This window comes from Xenopus laevis, chromosome 2L, assembly GCF_017654675.1.
Source record: "Xenopus laevis strain J_2021 chromosome 2L, Xenopus_laevis_v10.1, whole genome shotgun sequence".
Taxonomy (NCBI): Eukaryota; Metazoa; Chordata; class Amphibia; order Anura; family Pipidae; genus Xenopus; species Xenopus laevis.
This window is the reverse complement of record NC_054373.1, coordinates 66364457-66384447: the sequence shown is the minus strand read 5'-3', so window position 1 is coordinate 66384447 and position 19991 is coordinate 66364457. Positions and strand designations below refer to the sequence as shown.

General features: G+C 38.3%; 1 protein-coding gene across 3 annotated transcripts in view; it reads right to left on the bottom strand.

Moving 5' to 3' along the window:
- Nucleotides 1-1134: 1134 nt before the first annotated feature.
- The window catches only part of slc26a9.L (solute carrier family 26 (anion exchanger), member 9 L homeolog), a 54353-nt gene continuing 35496 nt past the window's right edge, over nt 1135-19991 (bottom strand). For 2 of the 3 annotated variants that reach the window (XM_018246480.2, XM_041581972.1), the window contains exons 14-21: nt 19160-19229; nt 17952-18044; nt 17352-17471; nt 10251-10538; nt 8377-8431; nt 2984-3135; nt 2480-2554; nt 1135-2003 (exon numbers count right to left, since the gene is read on the bottom strand). In XM_018246480.2, coding sequence (XP_018101969.1) covers nt 1956-2003; nt 2480-2554; nt 2984-3135; nt 8377-8431; nt 10251-10538; nt 17352-17471; nt 17952-18044; nt 19160-19229 — 901 coding nt within the window. In that variant the 3' untranslated portion in view covers nt 1135-1955. The remainder of the gene's footprint in view (nt 2004-2479; nt 2555-2983; nt 3136-8376; nt 8432-10250; nt 10539-17351; nt 17472-17951; nt 18045-19159; nt 19230-19991) is intronic. The other variant, XM_041581973.1, reaches the window with a different exon arrangement.

Here is a 19991-nt window from a genome sequence, read left to right as displayed (position 1 = left end):
GCCTGCACTTATAATGCATATAATCGTCTCAATACGATTGTCCAAACTTCACGATATATATGTGTGTCTATAATTATTTTATATGAGACACAATGATTTAGTGATTTTACAGTTTTGTACATGATCTAAATGTAGAAAACTAGTTCAAGGCCCACTTTAAATAAAGAAAACATGCAAGTATTGGAACAATAATTTATTTCATATTATTATACATCATAGATTAAATACAAAGACAGCCTCTGTCCTGGAGAGTTTATACTTACATTCTGTAAATGTAAAACTGGGAAGTGAAAAAACATACAGCATAGATGGATAGTGGCTATTTCTAAGTAAAAATTGGCACACTTTTGACAGCGATTTAAAATAGATGAAATAGTAGATGAAAGGAGCAGTTTCTGCTGTGTATTATTAAATTCTGTCACTTGTCAGGGTTGTTTTGTGTATATCAGAATTATGGAAGCAGTAAGTACAGGTAGATATAACATGGGAAATCTGCAGGATATACATGCTATATTTGAGGACTGTTGTTTGAAGCCATATTTTATGAAGCAAAACAGTATAAACTCACTTGCAGCAAATTTCTCAGGACAGAACTGAGGTTTAAATATTTTCATTCATTTTCTTTGCAAAATTCTTAAAATTTGACAAACCCAACTGCAGAACCATTTGTGTTATAAAAATGTAATGACACATTCTAAATCAAAATTTATGCCACTACCCAGTGACAAACACAATGTAAATCATTATGGCAGGCAGTGTGGAATTGGCATTCAGAGGGGCATGAAATAAATAACATTATATGCCTATTTTTTTTTTCTTTATATATACAGTACAAACACTGTGTATCTTGTATATAGCATCTGTTCCTGTTTTGGCACTTGAATGAGCTTGGACTTTAGTGTTTATTTCATGCATGCTATAGAGATCATTTTTGCATGTCATGACACATGAGCTGCTATTTATCCCACCATTGGGGAAAGGATTATATTTAGTGATGAGCGAATCTGTCCTGAAAAATATGTGAAACGCATTGAAGTAAACGGTCATCCAATTTTTTTTACATGCGCAACAATTTTTCTCCCTCTAAAAGGGATTGTAGTCAATGGGTGTTTTTTCTTGTGGCAACTTTTCTACATCAAATTTTTGCTGCAGTTTTACAAAAAAATTTGCAGATGGCAAAATGCGGAATTTCGCATCAAATACATGGCTGGTGAAAAAATCACTCATCACTAATCGCGATAAAATCTTAGCAGTATCTTAGTGGAATGGTATGCATAATGTGTGGATATAGCAGATGTACACAGTCAAAGCTTCTGATTGACAGAGGAAAATTAAATCATATACTTACAGCCAGTATGTGGCTTTAGTCCTATTAAAGGATAGGCACTTTATTTCTCATACATTTTATTTTATTATCATTAAACTGGTACCCTGGTGCACAGGCTATGCAGTCAGTTGAGGTCTATATAATTAGACACCAGTTTCATAGATGATGTCATGAAATTGATACTTTAAATGCTAGGGGTTAATAAATTAAAAGGGTTTCCAGCGATGAATAAGCATTCCTCTGTGTAGTTGGTTAGGTTGGTGGGAAGTATCCAAGTGATCAAAATAGTCTTTATCAAAAGGAGGCACCTATGAACTGAGAGTGACCAAGCATGTAGTCATCCAAATGATGGCATATTTTGGATACCGTCTTACATTCAAGTTATATGTGCAACCTCAGATTGTCTTTTTGAAGATCTCTAACTATGAATATTCTTCAAATTACCTGAGTCACTTTGTTCTGCTATTGGCTGAAAAGCAGCAGGCAGGTAATACTGCTCCAGTGAATATGGGACAGCAAAATGGAAGGCAAGGTTTGAGATTGTGTAAAAAAAGTGCTATGTCTTGGAACCTTCTGTTATCAGCAGTATATTATAAAAAGGGAACTTTCAGCTGGTCAGCATGGAACTCTATAGTGCTGTCTGGATTTCTGTCTGGAACATACTGCCAAACATTGCCTTGAAAATGAAAAGTGAGTTACTTAAATTGTTTATAAAAGTGTAAATAAATTAGAGCGATGTATAAATTATTATACATTTTTGATAATTTCAACAAATTGTACTGTCACTTCATTATATTATATATAGTTTATTTATTTTAGCCTCCTTTTAAGTACCACTTTTTCTATTGCAATAGAATAAAATAACGAAACAGAATATTTCCTAATTTTCATACATGCCTCTTGTTATTTTGCTCAGTAGTAATTGGAACTTTTAAACATGAGGTTAAATTGTGCGTATTATTCTAACTTTATTTGGCTCATGTCTCCATATGCAAAACTGAAGGGGATATTTTATTAGTTGGCTTATATTCACTTATAAAAAATCAAAATTGCACTTTTCAGACTTTAATGGAAATGGTTAGGTAGGTATGATATGTATGGTTTTTAGTCAGGGAAAGCATACTTATTATTCAATAATCTATTTCTACTGACCTCTTCGAGGTTGGGATAATCATCACTGATTTCATCCTGTGTGTCCATTATATATATCTCAGTATCACCTGCTTCCTAGAATTCACATAAAACTACTTGTTTGAAAACTGCATTTATAACATATCAGTGCAGTTTGGGAGTAAAATAACAAACATTCAAAGTAGAATCAAAGCTTAGAAAAAAACATTCTCAAAAAGCAGACCCCCAAGGACTCTATGGTACAGAATTTAAACATTTACTGACATTTAATTTAAAAAAATACTCTGATCATGGCAAATATGGCTAATCTTTTATCCACATTCCCTAAAAATTGTGAGCAGGGGTGTAACAAGAGCACTGGGCCCCTGGCCAAAATATTTTTCGGAGGGCCCAGTGCACATAGATGCTTCTGCCCCCTTTTCCCAGGACCCCCTGCTGGGTCTGCTTCCTCTATAGTTATGCCACTGATTATGAATGTTCTCTATTGTATGTGAGAAAGGAATGAATGGCTGACAATACCCATACCTTTGCCTTTTTGCCTGAGTCAGTGTTTCTAATCCTTGTGTTGTTGGCCTGTGCATATAGTACAGCATCATGCACAGTAATGAAAAGATGTTTATGATCCAGACTTCCATCTGAAAACATTCCACCATGTTCGATATCATCATATACCTGGGCTGAACAGGAACACAATATCACAGTTTATTGTGTATTTAAAACAAGAATCTAAGACAATCTGCATAACATTTCTTCTCTATTCCCTGAGTTAAGCATGCACATATTACATCCAACTCCTTCATCTTAATAAAATCAGTCATTCTAACATGTTTTTGTTTACAAACCATGACATTTGCACCCAACACTGCATTATATTTTCTCAAAAAGCCCAGTTTCCATTCTAATATTATTAACATTAGTGCAGGTATGGGATCTATTACACTGAAACCCAATATGCAGAAAGCTCTGAATTATGGAATTATCGTCTCCCATAGGGGCAAATTCACTAAAGCGCGAAGCGCCGAACGCTAGCGTTAATTCGCTAGCGTTGGCCATTTTCGCTACTGCGCAAATTCACTAACGAACGCTGGCGTAGTTTCGCTAGTGTTACTTCGCAACCTTACGCCAGGCGAATCTTCGCTAGCGACGAAACTACGCAAATTCACTAACTTGCGCAGTGTAGCGAACGCTACCTTTTACGCTAGAATTCCTTCGCCACCTCAGACCTGGCGAAGCGCAATAGAGTAGATAGGGATTGTTTCAAAAAAAGTCAAAATTTTTTCTAAGTCCCAAAAAACGCTGGCGTGTTTTCTACATGACGGGTGATAGGCTGAAAAAGATCTAAAATTTTTTGGGGCTCCCCTTCCTCCCCCCTACATTTCCTGACTCATGGCAACTTACCTAGACAGTGGGCACATGTGTAGGGCAAAATAAAAATTTTATTGGCTGATTTGAAGGTTTTCTAGGCATTTGTAGTGCAGATACGTGTTCCTCCATTGAAATTTGAATTTCGCGACGTATGCAAATTAGCCTTCGCTAGCGCAACTTCGCTTTATATAGCGAAACAACGCTAGCGCAACTCTGCAACCTTTCGCTACCCCTGTGCGCAACTTCGCATTTTAGTGAATTTGCGTAGCGCTGGCGAAAATTCGCCTGGCGAAGTGCGGCGAAGTGCGGCGAAGTTGCGCCTGGCGCAACTTCGATTCTTAGTGAATTTGCCCCATAGACTCCATTTTATCCAAATAAATCAATTTTTAAAAAATGATTTCCTTTTTATGTGATGATAAAACAGTACCTTGTACTTGATCCAAGCTAAGATATAATTAATCCTTATTGGAAGTAAAGCCAGTCTATTGGGTTCATTAATGTTTACAAGATTTTCTTACTGTGGATAAAAGTACCACAGAATGTAGATTCTACGCTCTGCATCACTTCCGGGCTGGGGGCTGCTTTTGAAGCCACTCGCTCAGATGCCCCATGGCAACTAGCAGAGCGGGGGAAAAGTGGCCCCTGTGACACAATCGCCCATGGACCCCATAGGTGCAGCAGACACGTTTGTTTGCTGCTGCCTCGCACTGCCTCCACTTCCTGTCCCTCTAGCGACACCCTCCACCCAGATCCCAAGGATGATCCCTTCCTCCATATCATGGCTCATAATACACATGCCGGGTGATAATATTACAGTAGCCAGAGTGTCAGCCGTGAAAATTCATATGCACTGTTTTCATTTGGGTGCCTCTGCATACCACATAGTTAAATGGTAACATGGTAAATCTCTGCATATTTGGCATCATCTTGTTCAGTACACCCATGGCTTTCATATTTAGAATGTTTTATATTGGTACATTACAAAATGTGGAGTTTATAATGTGACAAATTTCAAGCTTTGTGACAATTTTCAGAAATTTATAAAAACAGCTGTGTTCTGGATGGCTTTACAGTTTCATAGCAGCTGCACCAGGGACCGTGCCCCTGCACCCCCAATGGGGCCCGCAACCCAAGAGAGGAGTACCAGGTACTAATGGGTACTCCGTGGCACCAGAAGATCTGTTCCTGCACCGGCGGGTGCACCGGTGACGTCACAAGCAGCCACTGGTGTCAGTGTGCAGGGGGCGTTTGAGAGAGTCTGCACGGGGGCTGGTGAGAGAGTATGCAGGGGGGATTGAGAGAGTATGCAGGGGGGATTGAGAGAGTGTGCAGGTTGGTTGAGAGAGTGTGCAGGGGGTTAGAGAGAGTGTGCAGGGGGGGATGTTGAGAGAGTGTGCAGGGGGGTTTGCGTGAGTGTGCAGGGGGCTGTTGAGAGAGTGTGCAGGGGGGTTGAGAGAGAGTGCAGGGGGGGTTTGAGGGAGTGTGGAGGGTGGTTTGAGGGGGTTGTGGGGCGGGGGCTTGAGGGAGTGTGGAGGGGGGGTTTGAGAGAGTGTGCAGGGGGGTTTGGCAGCCAATTGCAACAGGGGAAAAGGGTGCCAATATTAGTTCATATTGTTGTAACAGACAGGCAGGATCAGGCCCGGATTTGTGGAAAGGCCACCTAGGCCCGGGCCTAGGGTGGCAGGATTTTAGGGGGGCGGCATGCTGCCCAACCACACTGGTTCAAAAACACTGGGGATGCGCTGGAGATACAATAATTTTTTAAATTTCCCATGCGCCAATCACCATTGCTCCAGTCCAGATGATGGAAATTTGCATGAATAAAGGGGAAGGGACAGGGGTGGCGAACGGCAGTGGGCCTAGGGACACCCACTATGTAAATCCGGCCTTGGGCAGGATGAATGGATGGCAGACAGTGGTGCTGCTGCTGCAGGTTCCTTCTCTCCACCCACCCCCAAGACTATTAGTGAAGAAAGAAAGAAGGCCCTCCTATTATGAAATCTGGTGTATTTGTACAATGAATTGACAGTGTGCCATCCTACTATATATGAGTTCTAGGGGTATTAAACATGAAATTCTTACTGTGTTCATCCTGCTTTTAGTTCTGGGGTATTATACATTGAACTGCAACTGTGTTTATTATGATAAATGTTTTAATAATAAATTAAATTGCATCAGTGTCTTTTATCTAAAAATGATGAGATTTGTGCTTTAGGTACAGCTAAAAGAAATGTTTAGCTATCAATATTTATAATATTTCTACCATAGTGGGCATGGTCTAAATTCAGCAGGAACAGCCCCTAAGTTTGCTCATTGTCTGTACAGAGAGATCTCATAAAACTATGGGAGCATAGGTATTCCCCTGTACTAAGCACAATTCAGCAGGAACAGCCCCCTAAGTTTTCTCATAGTCTGCACAGAGAGATCCCATAAAACTATGGCAGCATAGGTATTTTCCTGTACTAAGCACAATGGTCACAGAATCCCTCAATGATTTCTAATATCCTTATCATTTACAGTATGGGGTACATTATCCCTTATAATACATGAGTGATACTCAGAGCTCCCTGTATAACTCAGCCTGCAGCCTTGTGCCTTTATATGGTCACAGAACCCCTCAGTACATTATCCCGTATATCATTAAAATACAGTGAAACCTCAATTTTACATGTCCTTTTTACATGTTACTTTTACATTAACTGTTGTTGCTAATGACCCATTTGTGTATTCAGACCCTCTTCTTTTCATATTTCAGTCTCTTATTCAAATCAGTGCATGGTTGCAAGGAGAATTTGAACCATAGCAACCAGAATGCTGAAATTGCAAAGCGGAGAGCTGCTGAATAAAAAGCTAAATAACTCAAAAACCACAAATAAAATAAAATGAAAACCAATTGCAAATAGTCTCAGAATATCACTCTCTAAATCATACTAAAAGTTAACTCCTAGGTGAACAAGTCCTTTGAGGGGGGGGGGGGCAGTTGTAAATTTCTGTACTGGGGCCCTTAGGGGTCTAGTTATGCCACTGTTTCATAGTTTGCGTATTTACCCATTTTAGATTTGTCATAATATGTACTTCTGGAATACATATAAAACGTCTTTTAGGGTCTGCCTACTGTTAGGGAGTCTTTTGGCTCATAATACACATACCGGGTGCTAATATTGCAGCAGCCAGAGTGTCAGCCGGGACAATACATATGCACTGTTTTAATTTTGGTGCCTCTATGGGCCAGATAATTTGATAATCCTTTGCAAAATCGACATTAACCCTTTCAGTGGACCCCTGGCATTCATATTTACAATGTTTTCTCTTGGTACCCAATGCTATGTGGCAGATAAGATGCTAAAAAGTGTAGACTTTGAGGCAATCGCCAGGTATTTCATCAAAACCAACAATTTTGGGAAAGCATTGCAACTCAGTAGGTTGGAGTAGGGTTACCCATTTTAGATTCGGCTAAATGTGTTCTTTTCAAAAATATATGGTTTTGGGGGGGGGTCAACATATTTTTTGTGTTTTTTTGTCCTGCAAAAAATGCAGTAAATTCCATGAATATTCAGCAGTTGAATTGAAATCTGGGACAATTTGTATGCACTAACTTCATTTTGGGGTCTCTAAACATATACAGATACTTTGGTAATCCTATACACAATGGGCTTCAAACTATTCAGTGGACCCCTGGCATTCATATTTAGGATGATGTTTTATGGTACATAATGCTATGTGGGATATAAGCACTTGCAAATGAAAGTTTTGAGGTGGTTTTTCAGAGTTTTCAAAAGCTTTGATATTTGGTACTTTGGAGTAGTAAAACATGGTTACCCATTTTAGATTTGGCAGAATTTGTACTTTTCAAAAATATATGATTTCCTGGTGTAAACCTGCTGATTTTTTGGCTTTATAAAGTATGCCATATTCTGGATAGTGCTTTAAAAATTCAGTAATTTACTGGTGGAAGTGTTTGATCTATAGAAGACAGAAATCTCCATAAAACTATACAGATATGGTATTGGCATGTTCATGTCACTTGATGCTTTCCAAATCAGTTGCATTTTTGTGCATAAAATATTTACTGGTATAAATCCCATATCATGAAAAATAGACTTTTTCTTTTTTTTGTTGGTATTTAGAGTTCTAAATATTGTTCCAGAAGTGAAAATACACAAAAACTCAGGCAGATTTAGAAAGCTCAGGCTCTCCTAAAAAACAAACAAACAGTGTATAGTTTTTCTAGGTTAACCCCCAGGAAACGCCCCTAAACTGAGGGAGCACAACATGTTCAAAAAACAGCTGCCAATGAGTGCAAATGAAATGGGGACTAAAGGGTTATGGTATAAAGATCCAAATAACGGAAAAATCCATTATCTGGAAAACCGAAGGTCCCAAGCATTCTGAATAACAGGTCCCATACCCTGTAATTTTAGCATATACAAAACAAGCCTACATATTCCGCAGCTGAAGTATGTACACTTAACTTCTTCCAACTAGTTTAAAGCTATTCACATTCAATATTTACTTACCCATCACTTCCATGTTCCATTTATATATGTACTTACCCTGTACATCTGCTAAGTAAAAGTTCACTCCAATCCTCTGAAAACTTGTACACAACTAAATGGGATAAAAATATGGCAGTTATCAGATCTAAGGATCTTATGATAAAATAAAAATTGAACATCATTCTATCTATCCTTTTATCTATAATGAAGTATATTTAGAAACAGTCAGCAAACCCTGAAATACCACCATGCTATAGTGACAATGAAATCCTTGATATATGAGTTATAGTAAGAACAATAAAAGGGGCTTGTAGCCATTGCATCTTCATCTTCAAGTTGCATTTTCATCTTCAAGTAATTTGGAAATGTCAAAAACGTATTTGAGGGCAGGGCCAAATGAATACAGCAAGTAGCTAGAAGACTGTGAAGGGCTTGTTCCAAACATATATATATATGTGACTTAAATTTAGCTAAATTCATATTAAAATGTGGTAGTATCAAATGTCACAATGCCCTAAATTGTGGTATTTAGCAGTTTTGTGGTTCTTGTGCATCACATGACAGGGGTCCAGCAGAGACTATGCCAGGAGTTAGATTGGAGGCATGCAACATAATTATAAGGAATGCATGTACCTGATGGCAGGATATTTTTAAATAATGGAATGTAATATTATTATTAGTTATGCTCAAAATTTTTCGCCAGGCATGGATTTGCAGAGAAATTTAACATTTCACATGCAAAAATAAACTGGGCAGATTGTGGAGCAAGTTTAAACAGTGAGTATTATAATTCTAAAAGAAATGAAGATACAGAGTCAATGCCTCATCATTATTGGTTGCTTCTTAAAGGGATACTGTCATGGGAAAAACATTTTTTTTCAAAATGAATCATTTAATAGTACTGCTCCGGCAGAATTCTGCACTGAAATCCATTTATCAAAAGAGCAAACAGATTTTTTATATATACAATTTTGAAATCTGACATGGGGCTAGACATATTGTCAATTTCCCAGCTGCCCCAAGTCATGTGACTTGTGCTCTGATAAACTTCAATCACTCTTTACTGCTGTACTGCAAGTTGGAGTGATATCACCCCCCTCCCTTTCCCCCCCAGCAGCCAAACAAAAGAACAATGGGAAGGTAACCAGATAACAGCTCCCTAACACAAGATAACAGCTGCCTGGTAGCTCTAAGGGTAGGGACACACTGGGCAATTTGGGGAGATTTAGTCGCCTGGCGACTAATCGCCGCGACTTTCCACGACCAATCTTCCCCGAATGCCTCCCCTCGCTCTGCGCCTGGCTAAAATGAAAAATCGCCTGCGCTAATCACACGCGGCGATTCGTTTTCCGAAGTCGCCCGAAGTTTCCTCGTGAGGCAACTTCGGGCGACTTCGGAAAACGAATCGCCGTGTGTGATTAGCGCCGGCGACTTTTCATTTTATCCAGGCGCAGAGTGAGGGGAGGCATTCCGGAAGAAAAGTCGCTGCGATTAGTCGCCAGGCGACTAAATCTCCCCAAATCGCCCAGTGTGTCCCTACCCTAAGAACAACACTCTAGTAAAAACCCATGTCCCACTGAGACACATTCAGTTACATTCAGAAGGAAAAACAGCAGCCTGCCAGAAAGCATTTCTCTCCCAAAGTGCAGGCACAAGTCACATGACCAGGGGCAGCTGGGAAATTGACAAAATGTCTAGCCCCATGTCAGATTTCAAAATTGAATATAAAAAAATCTGTTTGCTCTTTTGAGAAATGGATTTCAGTGCAGAAGTCTGCTGGAGTAGCACTATTAACTGATGCGTTTTGAAAAAAACATGTTTTCTGATGAAGTCAGATCAGTGAGTTGTAAATATGCTTAACTGTGTAAGGTATTAGGAGGAATATAATTTTGTGAGGTGAGATCTAGCCAATTTGAACATAAAAAAAATACCTTTCCAAGAGCCTTGATCCCCATCAAGTCTACAAAACACACCCCACTCATATCAATAATGACAGTATGGATGTTCACAATAGGAGGAGCTGCAGTGATGGGATCTTGTGTCTGTGCAGGAGTAGATAAGCCATTTTGAATATTTGCTGTTGTCTGTGACCCTGCTGTTAGTGTTTTGGATGAGATGTAACTAATGGCACTTGCAGTCCCATTGACAGTGCTGTTGTTATTGGAATCGGTAGGTGAAACACCATCAAAGTCTTCCTGGAGCTCTTGCAGTGAAAGTGTCTACATTAAAGACATAAAACAATTATTTTCTTATTTTCCTGCTATTCGTGGTTTATTAGTTGGGGAAATTGGTATATAATGGGGATTGGCATTACAAAAATAGAAGTAGGTAGATTAAAGGAGAACTAAAACCTAAAAATAAATATGCTTAAAAATTGCATATTTTACATACTGAATTTATTGTGCAAGCCTAAAGTTTCAGCATCTCAATAGCAGCAGGATTTCAAACTTATTACAGGGGGTCACCATCTTGAAAAATGTCTGCAACAATCACATGCTTAGTGGGCTCTGAGCAGCTGTTGAGAAGCTAAGCTTAGGGGTTTTCTCAAATTTACAAGCAGAAAATGAGGTTTGTCTGTAATATAAGCAGATGCTACAAGGCTGATTATTAAAGTATGATGCTAGTTGTACTGGTTTCTCAGATGACATGTAGTGATTATCTGTATTAAGTACTAATCAGCCTTATATTGTGACATTTCTATACTGTATATACAATATATTGTGTGTTCGGGGCATCTTTGGGGGCACAGATCTTTACTGCTAAAGGGCTGTTTTTGCCTTGGGCTAGTATAAAAGGACAACATATTATGTACAACATTACTAACCTAATTCTTCAGTTAGGCTTTAGTTCTCCTTTAGGGGGCTTATTTATCATGCTATGTAAAACATTGAAGAAAAACATCAACAGTGATGTTTCCCATAGCAGCCAATCAGCACTTCAATTTCAACAGTCAATTGGTTGCTATGTGCAACTTCACCGGTGAAGTTTTTCTCAACTGTTTTACACAGCATGATAAATAGGCCCCACCAATGTTAAGGAAGATAAGGACAAGATCAAAGCATAGTCACATTTAATCAACAAAGTTCATTAAATTGCTGAAAAATAGGAACAGCGGGACATTCAAGTAAAATTCAATAATCCTTTATTTGCATATAATTACCCAACGCATTTCAATCCCCCTTAAAAATTGGGGGGCTTCTTTACTTGGTGACATCCCCAAAACCTTTTTGCCTAATAAATTTAAAGAAAAATTCAAAGAACACATTTTTAAATCCTCTGATTGTACAATGTGTCTATTTAAGATTGTCTGGGGGAGGGGCAAGAGTGCTGCTGGTGATCAGGGCCAAGAGACAAAGCAGCTGCTAATCCTCCACCTGCTTATCTGGTATGTGGGGATTATTTCATACTCATACTACATTGCACAAATCAAATCAATGGTCTATGGTAGTTCCATTGATCTATTCAGGTAGTTGTTATGGTACCATCGTGACCAGATCACACTTTCACTGTGAGTTTCAGCCAACACCTACCTGAATAGTTTAATGGAACCATTGTGATTGAGTTATTTTCAGATTATTCCCCATAAAAAAAGTCTTTTTTTTCAAATGCTTTCCATATTTACTTTTTACTGTTTTCCCAAAATTGAAGTTTAATGTTCGTGTCTCTGTTGTTTCAGTCTGGCAGCTCAGTGATCCAGGAGCATTCTGAACTGTTACTATTTGCTACAATTAGTTGATACAATTCGTTAAAACATTTCTTAGCAATATATGAGGACTATTAGCAACTATTGTATCAGTTTACCTTTCTCTGGATCAGCTAACAGATCAGTTTTGCTACTTTTACCGAGTCACAACACAAATGTTGTGTTGATGGCTGAAAGCAAGTTTTTTCTCAACCTTATCTACTATTATATCGCATTACTTTGAAACTGCAGTAAAAAAAAAAGCAGCTACTGTTTTTTGCCAGGGGACCAAAATATATTTGCATTGTACTTTCTATGTATCTCCTATAAATGACAGTTAAAATATCCCTTGTGTTTTTGGCAAAGTATACCAATAAACATGCTTTAATGTTAACCCAATCATTATCCCTGATTTCCAGTAATGGGAATGAACTGAACTTTTTCTATAATTTTGATAAAAAAAGAGTGCTATGCATATTCATTTCAAAATAGTCTGGGCTTTGTACTTAACCATGCAGCCTGTGGGCCCATCAGTAAGTAGCTCTTAAGTCAGCCCATGTATGGGACAGATATCAGATTGCAGTTAATTTTTAGACAACAATCCTCCCTGTGTGCTCAGACAGGTGAATTACAACTTTTGCCAATGCTTATAATATCGGGATGAATCATCTGTTTTTCTGCCAGTGGAAAAATCACTATTTAAGAAATTGTTGATTTAACAACTTGCACTATGAGCTATTTTCCATAACCCTGTATCCCCTCACTTGCTAAAAAGCCATCCAACCCCCTTCTTAAAGCTATCTAATGTATCAACCTGTACAACTGATTCAGGGAAAGAATTCCACATCCTCACAGCTCTCGCTGTAAAAAAAAACCCTTCCGAATATTTAGGCGGAACTTCCTTTCTTCTAATCAGATTAGATGACCTTGTGTCAGCTTGAAAGACCTACTGGTAAATAAACCATTGTTATATGACCCCCTTATATATTTATACATAGTTTTCATGTCACCCCTTCTCCAAGCGTGAACATCCCCAATTTGGCCAGTCTTTCCATATCTTTTACCGCATTGTCCTGTTTGAGCACTGGAGACCAAAATTATACGGCATATTCTAGATGGGGTCTTTCCCGTGCTCTATACAAGAAGAATGACCCCTTCCTGCCATAAATCAATGCCCCTTTTATACAGCTCAAGACCTTATTAGCCCTTGATGCCGCTGACTGACATTGCTTGCTACAGCCAAGTTTATTATCAACAAGTTATTTTCAATTATGGATTTGCCTAGTGCAGTCCCATTACGGGTATAAGTGGCTTGGGCTTTGTTACATCCCAGGTGCATGACTTTACATTTATCAACACTGAATCTCATTTGCCACTTAGCTGCCCAGATTGCCAGTTCTGTTGCAAGGATTCTGCATCCTGGATGGAATTTGGGCTGGATATTGTCATCTGCAAACACTGATACATTACTTACAATACCCTCCCCTAAGTCATTAGGGACCCCACTAAGAACCTTACTCAAAGTAGAGAATGTACTATTAACAACCACCCTCTCTACTCTATACTGTAGCCAGTTTCCTATCCATGTGCAAACAACTTAATTAAGCCCAACAGACCTTAGTTTAGAAAGCAGTTGTTTGTGGGGCACGGTATCGCTTTGGCAAAATCCGAATAGATGACATCTATGTCCAGCATATTACTTACCTTATCTTAAAAAGCAATCAAATTTGTCTGACATGACCTATCTTTCATAAAGCCATGCTGATTGCTGCTCACAATGCCATTCACTAGGACAAAATATTGAATTTGATCCCTTAACAAGCCTTCAAATAGTTTTCCCACCACAGATATCAAATTTACTGGCCTATAATTGCCAGGCTGAGATTGTAATCCCTTTTTAAATATTGGAATGATCAGCTTTTCTCCAGTCCATAGGTACCATACCCGATGAAAGTGAATCTGAGAAAATCTGAAATAAGGGCTGGTCTAAAACTGAACTAAGCTCTCTTAAAACCCAGGAGTGTATGCCATCTAGCCCTGGTGCCTTGTTTAAATAATTTTTTTTTAAATTAAAGCTTTATGAATCAAATCCTGAGTCAGCCACTGACTAGATTGAGCTGAGCCATCAGTGCAGTTATGAAGTGACCTGGGAACTCTGACTCCTCTTTTGTATACACTGAAGAAAAGAACTAATTTAGCACATTTGCTACAACCATACTGGTACCATTAGTTAAAGGAGCAACACTCTCAACCCGCATCTTTTTACTATTGATATTATTAAAAAAACTTTTTGGGGTAAGTCATAACCTTAGCCGAAATGCACTACTCATTTCCATTTTTTGCCCTCCAGATTGCTGTTTTACAAAATTCATCATATTGTTTAATTGAATTGAATGCAGCTTCTGTCTTAACAGACTTGTAGTAAATTCCATTTTTCCTCTTTCCTATTAACTTCATTACTTCTATATTAAGCCACATAGGGTGATTCTTAGTGCTTCTACATTTACTCCTTAAAGGAAAAAATTGAGAACAGTAACGATTTAATATCATTTTAAATAACAACCATTTCTGTTCTGTGTTTTTAGCTGAAAACATAATGCCCCAATCTAAGTTCTGAAGGGCATCCCTCAAGGCACTTAAATTAGCTTTTCTGAAATTCATGGCTTTTGTTGCCCCAGTCTATATTTGTTTTTTGCACTAGACATTAAATGATATAACATTATGGTCACTATTACCCAGGGGTTCAATTGCTTGCACATTCGCTAGTTCTGGGTCATTAGAGATCACTAGATCCATAATAGCATTTGTTCTGGTTGGCAATAAAATTGTCATGCAACAAGTTTATAAACTTGTTCCCATTAACTGACCTGGCAGACTGTTGCCCCAGGCAATATCACATCAAATTTTCCCTACAGCTCTCCCATTTTACAGACTCCTTGCATTTGCAAACATACATTTATCATATCTCCTTCCCCATTTTCCCTTCCTTTGCCAACTACCTCATCTAACCTGTCTTCCACAGAATCCTTTACTGACCCCTCCCCCCATGCCTAGTTTAAAATCTCCTCCAATCCTCTAGCCATCTTGTCCCCCAAAATAGCTGTACCATCATCATTGAAGTACAGCCCATCCCTGGCAAAGAGCCTGTAGCCGACTGATAAATTAACCCAGTTCTCTAAAAATCCCAAACTCCTGTCCCTACACCAGCCACGCATTAATTTCCCTAAATTACCTTGGAAATTCTCACCCTCATTTTTACACATAGTTTTTTAAAATCGTTCTCTAACTTTATCATTGGTACCTATGTGTACCAAGACTGCCAGGTCTTCCCCAGCCTCTTCCACAAATCTGTCTACTCATTCCACCACATGCCTGAACCCTAGCACCAAGCAAGCAGCACACTGTTCGGCATGAATGGTCCTTATGGCAGATTAACGTATCAATCTTTCTAATAATTGAACCCCTATAACTAAAACCTGACTTTCCTTCATCGCACTCCCCCCAGCACCTGTATTAGAGCCACTGCCTCCCAGGGTGCTCTGAGAGTCAGCCTGCTCCATACATACTAGTTCAGAGCTTTCCTCCCCAGCATCTTCAGCCAAAATGGTGAATCTGTTGCTTTGGACAAGCTGTGGACCAGCCCCCCTACCATTCTGTCCCCTACTTTCCCTCTTGACTGTTAAAAGACTTTCCTCATTAGTCTCCACTGTCCCTTCTCCACCCTCCACTACACTGTCCCATGCCAGTGGTTGCTCTGTGATACTCCTTTCCTCCCCCACATTTGCCACTGCCCTCAATGCTGCAAGTTCCACCCTTAGAGTCCGCAGTTCAGATTCCAAGATGAAAACCCACCAACATCTGTCAAATGTAAATACTGCATGGAGCTGCTGCTCCAACACCACATACATATGACAAGACACACAGTAATACCACTTGCAAACCCACTTGCACTTGTATTTACACTGGGTACTTACAGTCTCCTGCAATTCCTCACAAATTTTTGGTTTTAAAGGAGCAGTAAAAAATAAAAACCGGCTAAATAGATAAGCTGTGCAAAACAATAAATATTTCTAATATAGTTAGTTACCCTAAAATGTAATCTATAAAGGCTGGATTGACTGGACGTGTAACATAATAGCCAGAATCCAACATCCTGCTTTTCAGCTCTCTAACTCTGAGCTAGTCAGAAACTTGAAGGGGGGCTACATGGGACATAACTGTTCAGCGAGTTTGCAATTGATCCTCAGCATGCAAGCAAAAGCAAATAGTTATGACCCATGTGCCCCCCCCATCAAGTCACTGATTAGTTACTGTCTGGTAACCAATGAGTGGAAACAAAGAGAGCTGCAAAGAAGGAAGTATTGTTCTGGCTATTATGTTACACATCCAGTCACTCCAGCCTATATGCATTACATTTTTGCCTTATTTGCACAGCCTATCTATTTACCCAGTTTTTATTTTTATACTGAACAATTCCTTTAAATGCCATAAGGTTTTTAATGCTGCTTAACACTTAATTCAAATGCAACGCTTATATCACATGCAACACTTGCTTAGCAGCTCCCACACTCGCTGTAAACTATCAGTCTACCCCAAACAGAGAAAAGAAAAAGCTTTTTATCTCAGTCAAATAACTCAGAACACACAGCAGTCAGTTATTTGCACTTACTCCCTCATTGCACCCAGCATGAACAGCAAAACACCAATGCCTTAAGGTTTTTAACACTGCTTAACACTTATTTCACATGCTACACTCGCTTAGCAGCTCCCACACTTGCTGTGATGATAGAAACTTATTGAGGTTTCAAACGTTTCTTGTATTGTTAGAAAATCAAGGAATGTGTGTTTTTATTCGAAAATGTGCACTATTTAAAACTTTATAGCCACTGATACTCTATAATCTCTATGTAATTTGTCTTCTGCCCCTACTTGTGACAGTATGCAGCCCTATATTACCATGTAATCCTTACCAATTCTGCCCTTATTTGTGACAGTATGCGGCCCTGTATTACTATGCAATCTTTATGTGGTGTCAATCCCAGTGATTTCACTTCACCCTCATTCATAGCAGTACATAGCCCCGTATTGCTTGGTGCCCAAATTAACACACAAAAGGTATTTAATGTAATTTCTCCAAATGTGTGATTTCCTTCTTTTTCGTCTGTGCCACTGATGAAAATCCCCCATTTTTAGGGGGGTCGAAACACGGTTAGTAATTATATGCAAATAAAGGGTTATTACATTTTGCCCTACTGCTCATATTATTTAGTTAACTCCTTGGGGATCTTACAGGGGTCCCCTGCAATGAGCACCTAAATAGTATTACTAGTATTTGACAATGTGTCCTTACCTTGTTTTTCATAAATAGTGATCCTCTCTTTTTTTTCAGTTCTTTTTTTTTAAGTTCTTGTTCTTGCTTCTTCAAGTACTTCTTCTTGGATAAATAGACCTTGCCAGGATCTAAACCTGCCTGAGAGATAAGAAAATAATGAATACCAATCCATACATTTAATTCAGAAACTAGCATAACTGTGGTTTAGTTCTCTCCTTTTTTCTCACTTTTTTTTAAAATTTGTAATACCATGAATCCATCTAGCATTCTAGCTAGTAATGGTGGGCAACCTTTGACTATCCAGATGTCCAGGGAATCCCACCATCGGTTAAAGGCTGTGGAGGCATCTCCAATATCTGGAAGTCTCCTGGTTGTCCATATGAAAGTTGGTATATTCTGTGGACATCACTACTGACTGCATTCTTAAATACCAGGTATGAACTACCTGCATATTATAATGCTCAGTTTACCTATCATGCTCGTCAGATTTTTCACTGGCTTTTTGTACATTGATTGTTTTTAGCTACTAAAATCAATGTTCAGAACTGAATTCTCAAGACTGAGCAATTAAATGGAAATAAACAACATTAAATTTTGAGACTTTAAAAAGATAGTTACCTTTTTGATAACCTTTTGTCTAAATATCTCAGAGTTGGCAAAGTATAGTGGAGAACAATAAGTGACAATTGTAATTCCATCAATGGGTTGAACCTAGGGAAAGCAAGTTAAGAACAAATAAAACAAAAATGTGAATACACAAACACAAATATATTCCAAACAATGTACATATGCATGTTCCGCCCCAAATTTTCCTTTGCCAGCTATACCAGCAAGATCTACCACCTCAACTGAAATGTTGAAGGTCTATTCAAGTGCCAAAGAAAATGAGCCATAAGAAAATGTAGCTGTGAGGAACGATATACTGGTAGTTCGCAACCTATACCATTACTTCTAACTTGGATTGTTAAAGGGATCCTGTCATCAGAAAACATGTTTTTTTCAAAACGCATCAGTTAATAGTGCTACTCCAGCAGACTTCTGCACTGAAATCCATTTCTCAAAAGAGCAAACGGATTTTTTTATATTCAATTTTGAAATCTGACATGGGCTAGACATTTTGTCAATTTCCCAGCTGCCCCTGGTCATGTGACTTGTGCCTGCACTTTAGGAGAGAAATGCTTTCTGGCAGGCTGCTGTTTTTCATTCTCAATGTAACTGAATGTGTCTCAGTGGGACATGGGTTTTTACTATTGAGTGTTGTTCTCAGATCTACCAGGCAGTTGTTATCTTGTGTTATGGAGCTGTTATCTGGTTACCTTCCCATTGTTCTTTTGTTTGGCTGCTGGGGGGAAAGGGAGGGGGGTGATATCACTCCAACTTGCAGTACAGCGGTAAAGAGTGATTGAAGTTTATCAGAGCACAAGTCACATGACTGGGGCAGCTGGGAAATTGACAATATGTCTAGCCCCATGTCAGATTTCAAAATTGAATATAAAAAAATCAGTTTGTTCTTTTGAGAAATGGATGCAGAATGCTGCTGGAGCAGCACTATTAACTGATTAATTTTGAAAAAAAATGTTTTTCCCATGACAGTATCCCTTTAAAGATCTTCAACAGTGTAGAGAATGAGTAACCAACACTAATTTAGAAACAGTGGTGATCCTTTGGGCAGAAGTTGGAGGAGACATCAGGCATCTTGTGGTAGCTAACACAATGAAATGGACATAGAAAGAATTTATTACTAGGTAGATACAGTAGGGTAATTGCTGACAATATGCCAAGGAGACCTGAGTTAATCATTCAGGATGACAGGAAAAGACACTCACCTTGCTATATACCTTTGGATTTACATAAATATCAGTGGCAGTCACCTGGTTTAAGGTTGAGCCATTCCGGCTATTAATAAAAAAGGAGAGAGAGAGAGAAAAAGACTTTACTTTTCAAGCATCTATATTGTTGCCTATCCCTTCCCTGATATTATATATATATATATATATATATATATATATATATATATATATATATATATATATATATATATATATAGATATAGATATAGATATAGATATAGATATAGATACCTGGTGCACTCACGACCCACACATTTCAAATGCCCGGGTGCAGGTCAACAAAATAGTATACATACAGTTGAATCAAAGAGACCGCACTCAAAGGACTTTATGAGTGGAAAGATAAAGTGATTTATTTTGACGTTTCTGCTCTTCTACTTACCTCCTGTTGACGGCCTAAGTAGAAGAGCCGAAACATCGAAATAAATCACTTTATCTTTTCACTCATAAAGTCCTTGGAGTGCAGTCTCTTTGATTCAACTGTATGTATATATATATATATATATATATATATATATATATATATATATATATATATATATATATATATATATATATATATATATATATATATATATATATATATATATATATGTCTAAGATGGAGACCGAAACGTTGACCTGACCAACTTTTTAACATGTATTAAATAAAAGTAAGTTTTAATTTTTTAAGAAATCCTGGTGTGCATCCATTTATTCACATTTTTTGTATGGAAGCACGTATGGATAGCACCTGGGTCGGAATTTAACTAATGGTGTGCTGAGAATAACTTTGAGACTATATATATATATATATATATATATATAT